Source organism: Belonocnema kinseyi, chromosome 1 (genome assembly GCF_010883055.1).
Source record: "Belonocnema kinseyi isolate 2016_QV_RU_SX_M_011 chromosome 1, B_treatae_v1, whole genome shotgun sequence".
In the NCBI taxonomy this organism is placed as follows: Eukaryota; Metazoa; Arthropoda; class Insecta; order Hymenoptera; family Cynipidae; genus Belonocnema; species Belonocnema kinseyi.
In genome coordinates this window covers 111,286,504-111,296,418 of record NC_046657.1, presented here as the reverse complement: position 1 = coordinate 111,296,418, position 9,915 = coordinate 111,286,504, and the positions used below count along the sequence as shown (strand labels likewise).

Sequence of the window (9,915 nt, the reverse complement as noted above, 5' to 3'; positions counted from 1 at the left end):
GACAGGAAAGTATGGCGGCAAATAGTTAATAAAAAGAGTGTCAGTAGAGTGAATGACGCCTGAAACCAAAGACCTTGGCTACTAATGGACCCAAGTGGGGAATCTTACATAACGACTTCGTGAGGTTCTTCGCTCGGGGTGATTGCTAGAGAGATTGATCAGCAACCTGGGTCGGATCAGTGTTGCGGAACGAACGTGTTATTTACTTAAATAGCACGAGAATTCTGGATCAATCTGAAAAATCTCTATCCCTTCCACACACTACTCCTTTCTCCTACCGAGTGAGTTATGCCTACCCCGAAAGGCAAATGGCTTTATGGTGTAATAATAATAATAATACGCACTAGTTACTAATGTTACTTTGGGTACCATTTCTGCCTTTAAAAAAGTGATGAATTAGTCAAGTTAAAATCTTGGGCGCTTAGCGTTTGATCGTTTTGAGAAGCGCGCTATATGAGTCAACGGTGTAGGCGTAAATATGACAGACCACGATCTGAACCGTAATTTCTATGTTGTCATCGCTTTTGTAACAAAATATGTTGTAATTCGTTTTATTCACTGATCTTGAGCGCTTAGCGCTGCATAGCGCTAAAACTGTCCATTTTTTTTGGATTTTTTTTACGGATATTTCATCCGGCACTTATAACCTTAAAAATTACAAAGTTTCAGCTAAATCCACCGAAAGCCATTTTCCCATACATTTAGTGCGGGGTCCTTTTGAGAAGTTTTATATTATAAAAAATATCGAATGCAACAAGGGCGCGAAATTTGACTTTCGCGTCGTGTGATGTGTACAGTAAAGGGTTTCCACGGGCGCGTGCGCACTCGTCTGCGGCTCATGCTTGCGCTGGCCTACGGCTCGTCTAAATGCTCGCATGCGACTCGTACTGCACATATCACATTCAACGCAAAAAGTCAAATTTCTTTCCCTTTTTGAATAATATACTATTATTACCTTGACAAGATCCTTTTAATCCAGAGCCAAAATATCCTAAAGGACATAAGCATGAATAATGCCCTGTTGCAGTGCCACAAGTGCAAGTTGCCAATTCATCACAGCAACCATCAGTTTCATTAATTTTTCTCTCACAGAGTGAGTCACAATCTTTTGCTCCCCTTACTGGCACGTATTTTCCCGCCTTCAAATCTAAAAAAAATGTTAATGTAGGTCGAATTTCTTAAATATATATTTTTTACTATTTAATTCAACTTTTTAGAGAAACAACAATAAGTTTTTAAAAATTTTCTTTTGAAAAATAAAGTTTCAATTCATTATATCCATTTTATTATTGATTTTATAGATTTTTGGAATCATGAAAATAAAGAATTGAAATTAATTAAACTGTTTGGACCCAGGTAAAAAAATTTTTAGATGGCATCCGCAAAAGGGGAAAAATTTGAGTTGGTTAGTATCGAGACGACTGAAAAATAAAAATAAAATACCGTAAACTGTAAAATTAACAATAACTGTCCATTTAAATTTTCCGAATTGAAAAATTCCCGACAGTTCTTAATATTAACGAATTTCAGAATTTCTGGTCATAAATTTTTGACATATTCAAATGGCAGAAAATATCCGGCAATGCAAAATTACGGACACAAAAAGATTTTTAATTATAAAATTCTAGAATCTAACAAAGTAAAAATATTTCTTATAATAAATAAATAATGAAATAATGAATTAAATTACAAATGTGTTCATCAAATAAAAGTTTTTTATTTGATTTATTATTTAACAATATTTTAATTGTCTAGCTTCGGAAATTTCCCTTTCTCGGATATCTTACAATGTTATATAATAATATAATAATTCAATTCAATGATATATGATATAGAATATAATAGTATGTTATAAAACTTTAAGTTTAAATTTTTTTGCAATATTCCGATTTAGGGAATTTTCCAGTCTTCTGCATTTAAGTTTTCGAAATTTTTCAGTCATCGCTTAATCTCTTCTTTTGTGCTTTGAATTCTAAAATTGAAAAGAAAATGAATTTTTGTTAAATAGTAATAGAAAAATGTTCGTATGTAGAATTGTAGCAAGCACAGAAATTAAAAAGGAGTTCGATTGATAATTTTTTTAAATATACAAGAAGCATGTTTATTTTTTCGGTTGAGTTAAATGCACACTTTTTTGGAAAAATTTGAAAATGTCGAACCTAGATTTTTCAGCTTAGATCGAAGAATTTTTCGTGATTTTGAAATTTTATATATTTTTTGCGATTTTCCAACACTTAAAATACGAATATTTGTTCCATTAACAAAAATAACAGCATCTATCTTTGATTTAAGCTCAATACATTTAATGTTAGACATATTCAACTTTTTCCAAAACATTGTGAATCTATCTCAATAGAAAAAAGCAGAATTTGAAAACAATTTTAAGTGAACAATTTTTTTTATTCTTATTTTTACTACTCTTCGCTAGCAAAAACAATCCTATTTATAAATATATTGGGGCCTAGAATAATTTACATGTCCCTTAATTAATGATAATACTGAAAATGTTTCAAATGAATTATAAATCCGATAGAATCAATTTCAAATATTATTTTTAAATAGGTAGATTTTTAAACGCAATTTTTATTACTTAAAGAAAACAAAATTGCATTGAATATTAAATAAATAACAGTTTAAACAAAAAATAGAAAAAAATCACAAAAGAAAACATTTTTTTATAGAATTTATGTAAAGCACATAGATTTTATTATTTGCTCTCGAACAGAAAATTATTAAGTAGTATGAAGAAAATAAGATCAGACATTTTTGGAAAAACGGGTTAAAAATATAAAAATCAAATTAAAGAAAATGTGTTGCGTAGGTCATTAAGACGTTAGTTTAGTCGCCCAATCCGCCCCTCCTAGACTTTTCAACCCCTACTTTCCCTACTTCCCCTAGTTTCCCTTCCCAAACTTCAACCTTCGCTTCCCTTCCTTCCCAAACATCTGTAATCGATACTGCTCCTCTCATCTACTTCCCCTCCACTTACTTCCCACTCCTACTCTTCCGTACTACCCTACTAGCACTCGGCTCACTTCGGTCACTTCTCCACCCCTCATTAACCTCATTTCAGATACTTCCCCTCCACTGATTTACCATCACTTCTCCTACTCCCATTCTCATCATTTCCCATCATTTACCCTCCTCACATTACCCTCTACTTCCACTACTTCCACTACTTCCCCTTTCTTCATTTTTCATCTCTTCCCTTCCCGTCACTCCTTTAATTTCTCCAACTTTCCCCGCCACAATCTCAAATCCCGGATTCCGTCTACTTTCCTTGCTCTTATTTCCAAATAAACGAAAATTAACCACAGTATGTAGTTTTGCCTAAGAATAATGGGCCATAAAAAATTTCTGTGGACAAATTGATATTCAAATCTAATTTCTCAACCTCTTTTAACGATTTTTTAAAAGTTAAAGGTAATGAAATGATGCAAAAATCTACCATGGACGATTTTGAAAGACGTTTTTTTTATTCAATAATAAAATAGAAAAATAATTTTTTTTTAGATGAGTACCGATTATCTATAAATACTTTAATCTCGACTTTAATGCAATCCGAAATACCTGGAATCTATAAAGCAACTTTCAGTTATTCATCAATTGATTCAAACTAAATTTGAACAATTTGCGGACATAACGATTTTTATATTGAACTCAAGTAAGATTATAAATAGTTTGTTATTTCATAAACAGATTTAAAAAACAATTATCCACAGCAGGTATTTCTGATGAAATAAATCAAGTTTTTTCTGCTGATACGGACAAAACACTTAGTTTTTAAACGTAACGAAGTGCAAATAATGAACTTCTAGAACTTTAGGGAGTTCACGTGACAATGTAGTCGATAAAAATGTTTTATTTTTTACACAAACTTAATTAATAAATGTATTTTCTGGTTTTGTATAAAGCTAAAAGCTTTTTTATTTAACGTAATCAACTGCTATGAATTAAGTTGTTAACTTGCTTTTAGAAAGGTTGATAACGATCCAATATAGTTATGTGTATAAATAATTCTATAGACAAATTTTTGTCCTCTCATACATTTGTAAGCTAAAAATTCGGGTTTTCTTGAGGGTACTTAAAATTAACTTAATCATTGTTGACAAACACGAATATTTTTTTTCTGTCAAATTATAAATGATAATAACAATAGTTGATTTTTTACGAGTTTTCTTAAAAAAGTTTTAAAATCGGTTTCTAACAGTTGGTTACGTTGTATAAACCAAGGTTTTACCTTAAGAAATATTTGAAAAATGCAGTTGTCAATTAAGCTTTTTAAACAATCATCAATAATTATTATCGATCGATGGCAACGAGCCATTACTAAATAACAGTCTGATAAAACCTTAAAGAAACACAACTTTTCTTAAAAAACACCTAAGATAATTAAAATTTGCATAAACAATTGTTGTTATCAATGGAAATTGTTGATTGCGATGTGAGCTTCTTAAAACTCTGGAAATGAGTAATTTACACTTCGTTACGTTAAAAATTCCAAGGTTTCACTTCTAAAAATATCCAGACAGTGTATTTGTCAATTAAATTTAAAAAAATCATCAATTGTTATTGGATGAGTGAATATCAGAAAAAAATAAAATTGTTGTATAATGTTTGCCCAATTCAATAGAAAAAATCTGATCTATTCCATCATAAATACCTGCTGTGGATAATTATTTATCAAATATCTTTATAAAATATTAAATTTTTATTATCTTTCATGAATTCAATTAAAAAAAGGTTTTAGTCACTAAATTGTTCAAATTTATTGCAAATCAATTGACAATGCACTAATAATACCCATGGATCCATTATCAGTCACTTATTTGCTTATAACGAATTCAATAAATTTTTAAACAATTCCTAAGCTATCAGACAACTTCTATGAATAGTCGCTTCATTGATTATAGGTTTTTTTTAATGAATCCAAGTATTTCTCGAAAATAATTACTTTTCTAAAAAAAGAACAACTTATTTGGTCCAAAAATTAACTTTTTTTATTACCTCGATGAAGAGCTCTTCGAGCCAGAGCCTCGAATTCCGGAAAACTATCAAGCAGATAACTGTAAATATATCCAGGTTCACTTGCAATGTCATAAAGTTCTTCGACATTTCCTGTACGAATGCCAAAAGTGAAAACAGTTGCTCCACTTTCCTTTAAAAGTCTTGCAGCCATTCTTGGATCCCCTCCATTACTGAAACCATCCGTTATTAAAAAAACTGCCTTTTTTGTATCATTTCGCCCTTCCTGAAGAATATCCTGCAATTGAAAGATTGTTTATACAATAATTTAAAATGAATCTTTCTCTAACAAATAAGTGTGACACGAAAACCTCTAAAGCATTGTTGTCACTTTCCACCAGTGCTGATTGGGTAAGTTGAAAAACTCGAAGAAAGGAATGTTGCCAAATTCACACACATAATGAAGAATTGAGTTGCAGTTGATTAAGTTGTAATAATTAAAGATTTTATTTTTACATTTTCAGTTAAAATAATTATTTTTCAACCAAGAGAAAGAGATATTCTAACCAAAAAGTTTTAAATTTTTTATAAAAAACTTGTTAAATTGAATAAAAAATAAAACTTTTTAACAGAAGAGTTGAATTTTTAACCAAGAACGATTTTTCAACCAATGAAAAACATCTTATCCAAAATGTTGAGTTTTGAAGTCATAAAGACGAACTTTTGAAAAAAGTTGAATTTACAACCCTTTAACATGTATTTTCTACCAAAATAATTTAAATTTCGGCTAAAAAATACAAGTTTTCAACAAAATCAGTAAATTTTCATCTGGAAAAGATTAATTTTCTAGCGCAAATGAAATAGATACCTTCTTCGTAAAAAAAGTTTATTTGAAAGATTTTCACGAAAAATTGATTAGTAAAAGGCCGTACCCGAGTAAGCATGGGTGAAGCCCCGCGCTTGTTTATGGTTCATATTTTGGGGGTAAATACCTATCATTATAGTACTAATTTACCCCAAGTGCCAACTTAAAAAAATGTCTACAAAAGTTATAAATAAATTTTGAAAAATCAACAAACTTCCATTTCTCAAAACAGGCTGGATCGATTTTGATGGCTGGAATATATGGCATAGAGGGTATAAAGGAAACTAAAAATAGCAATCAATTCCTTATACAAGAAGGGTATAAAAAAAATTAAAGTAATTTAGTAACCATTTTTTGTGCCTATATCGCCATTTTTTCTGTAATATACTCATATCCCAGGTAAAAAACAAATATTTCTTGGAATAAGATTCAAAGATTATTTCACAGTTTACACAAAAATAAATGAAAAATGATAGCCTTATTATGTTTGCAATTCCATGAGAAGAGCAGCCAACTCTATTTTTAGCTTATAAATCAATAAAGTAAGTATGATTTCAATAATACATGTTACTCTAATATCCTACGCAGGTAATATTCGTCACTGTCTTCGTCTATCATGGAATTCAGCCTGTTTTGTGCAAACAATTTACTGATAATTTCAGCAGGCCTGATGTATTTCGACAAATACCTCGCGTGTGATAAGTAATAAATGGTGGCTGCTATATATATATATATATGGGAACAGCAGCCAACAGTTTTTCGACCATTGCCACATTCAAAAGCATATATTTTAATTCCTGATACTCACACTTCTTGGTCTGCAATCAATGAAATATCTGCGATATATAATTTCCAAGTAATGTGTTAAAATATTTTGTTTAAATATACTTATTTCGCATCTCGAAAACCACGATCAAGGACGAATTTGTCGCCTTCATATAATAATTGACCTTGAATTTCGATTGACCTTCAATCCGATTTTTTATAATTTTAGAGTCACAGTGTAGCCAAAAGCACTTTTTGTGGCCAGCCGAAAGGTACATCGAAGGATCTGATGAGCTCGGCACCACGAATGAGAACTTTATGGAGTGATGGTGGCATTGGATACCAACCATATAATGTCACACAAAGCTTTTCAGTTTTTGAACAAAATGTTTTGAATTGTTCACAGTCGATCATCCTACCACAAGTTAACACTTGCAAGATCGTATACAACATGATGATCAATTTTTCACCTAACGCAGTGTGTATCGCTACACCCTGAGCTTGGGCGAATTAAGAGCGAGCAACATTACCAGTGTTGGTTTTTCCTGAACCTTGTTTTAAAACATCAACTGAAATTGGCGCGTCATCTACTCTCAATTGTTTTTACAGTTTTTCGGAAAAAAATTGACGGTAGTTTTGTACACGAAGCGCGCCACTTGCACTCAATTGTTTTGTCATCACGTTTCGTACTCCAAATGTCAACTGATCATTTATTCTAACCGAATATACAACATGTTTTCCTGATTCCTATTCCTTTTTCTAAAATTTGTGGATGCAAAAATGAATTACAGAATTAGTAATTCAACTTTATGTAAAATCATTTGGAATAGTGACTCGAACCAAAGTAGTAGTAAGATCGATGCGATAATGGATGACATAAAAAGTGCAAACCAATTATCTGAAGAACAGTAATTGCAAATAAAAATGAAGCTGCGTGGTACATTTTATCCACAATATTGTCGACAGTGGCGAAGTATGACTCTGAATAAAAGTCAATTCATCAGTAAGTACGCTATGTTCTTGGTAAGTGATTTCACGGGCTTGCTGCCAATCATTCGAAACAGGAATTATAATATTGTTTAAATAATTAACAGTTCTTGTTAATTGGACAAACAAGGCAACAAGGAGTCATTGGTAAGACATTTCTAGCTTGCTCCACAAAAAAATAAACATATTCTTGCAAAAGTTACAAAAATGTACATTTGTCTATGAAAATTATGTAAATAATTAACTTTTCTTATTCGTTGGCAAAGAATCATGGCAAAAAGTCATTGGAAATGCATTTTTACTTTATTTCGCTAGGAAAATGGAGCCAATTCTTGGAAAAATGGTCAAAATGTGTATTTAATTATAAAAAATTGTTTAAAAAATTAATATTTTTTATCAATTTGAACAAAATTACAGCTAGGAGTCACTAACGATACATCTTTAGTGGGTTTCGCAAGAAAAAATTGGCCCTATTCGTGGAATCATATTAAAAAAGTGAATTATTTTATAAATATTATTTAATTAATTACCAGTTGTTGTTGATTTGAAAAAAGATGACAACAAGGAGTCATTGGCAAGACATTTTTGGTCGATTCTGCAAAAAAATAGAGCCTATTCACTGTGACATACGAAAACTGTGTATTTGTTTTTAAAAATTGTTTAAATAATGCTGCCAAGCAGCAGATATTTTTAAATAATCATAACCAGGCATACATTCCTCTCATGTTCTATATAAAAACTGTGAATTTCTAAAAACTAATAATTGCGAATCACAAAAAATGCCTTTTGTTGATTAATTTGTTTAAAACATTATAAACAATTTTTCTCTCACTCTAATCTACTGAAAACTATTGCTAGATAGTATTTACACTGACTGAGGCTCTTGTTCAATCAATTCGCAGATCTTAAAAAAAGAGGTACATCTGAAAAGTTAGGGTGAAAATCTCGTCCGCTGTTGTAGAGATAGCAACGGGCTTGCTTAAGGGAAACTTGGTTTAGTCCCATTAAGATTTTCGCTCATACTCTTTTTTACTTATTTTCTGCTGTCGAAAATTTCGCCCCGTTGTTGTAGAGATAGCAAAAGGCTTGCTTAAGGGAAACTTGCTTTATGATTTGCGACAAGTAACTCACATTAGAAACAGTAGGAAGACAATAGTAGCCTACAGATGAAGCAAATTCTTATTCTCTGCTTTTTGAAAAAGCATCGCCCGCAATAATGTTCTATGTTGGTTCTGTTGCTGTATTTCTTACAAAAGCAGAAAACTGATTGATAACATTCAATATCCTGATGATGAAGAAGCAGTTTTTAAAAGCGATGCTTCTTCGCAATCAAGCGACAAAGATACAGGATTCAAAGCAAGCATTATAAATTATAAAGTAAGCAGAAATTGCGAGCATACTCGCATTCACATTTATTTCATTTCCTTTTATTTTATTTGATTTTCCTTTATTTTCTATGGTATCATCAGTCACGTGCTTTTTTTATATTGCAATCAAGTGATCTGATAAGAGCAGTGTGCGTAATTTGACATATTGGAAAAAGCCTATATTTTTCTCATGCACGGCCTAGGTTGTAGCCAAGTGCACGATGAGGAGACCTGTAGCTCAAGATAAGATCCGAACCACCAAAACCTCGGGGGAGGTACATAGAAAAATTGCCAGAGGTACAGGCTCAGGGATCGAGTCCCGGATCTCTTAACATGAAGTTTGAACGCCTAAGCAACTGAGCCCCCGAGGCTATTATTATTATTATTTGTTTGTTTAAAGGCCCACCCTCTAACCACAGGTACTTATGATGTGAAAATTCCCTACTAAACACGATCGTGAAACGCGGCAAGTGCAGGTTCATTTATGTCAATCGTTGTTTAGGAACTCTATATTCTGTTTATGCATTCGTCGGAATTCGCAAGTATATACACTGGAGAGCCTGATGGGGATCCAACATTCGTACTGGAGAGCTTATTCACAGGGTTCCAAACATTCATCCTAGAGAGCTTATTCATAGGGATCCAAAAATTCATGCTGGAGAACCCATTTATAGAGGTCCACTTTTCTTTCAAACACTAGTTCCAATGCCAACGACTGACAAGGAAAGTCTTTCAGGTGTCCCTCGCCGATTTGATTCTCCCTTAAATATGCCGTAGTGCTCGAAAAACTAAGCGACACGTATTTTTTCATATCTGCGGAAAAATAATTTAAGGGGGTGAAACAGCCCTTCAAAGATAGGGGTCTCAAGTGTTGATTGTATAGTATTGTGTATAAAAACTAAATTGATTTCGATCAAACCTATTGGAAAAGTTTACTCGTGATAAAAGATGAATAATGTAATTTAC

General features: G+C 31.9%; 1 protein-coding gene across 2 annotated transcripts in view; it reads right to left on the bottom strand.

Moving 5' to 3' along the window:
• Nucleotides 1–9,915, bottom strand: part of LOC117169053 (sushi, von Willebrand factor type A, EGF and pentraxin domain-containing protein 1-like) — a 98,202-nt gene that overhangs the window by 44,866 nt on the left and 43,421 nt on the right. For both annotated transcript variants that reach the window (XM_033355155.1, XM_033355164.1), the window contains exons 3-4: nucleotides 5,008–5,263; nucleotides 956–1,147 (exon numbers count right to left, since the gene is read on the bottom strand). In XM_033355155.1, the coding sequence (XP_033211046.1) occupies nucleotides 956–1,147; nucleotides 5,008–5,263 (448 nt within the window). The remainder of the gene's footprint in view (nucleotides 1–955; nucleotides 1,148–5,007; nucleotides 5,264–9,915) is intronic.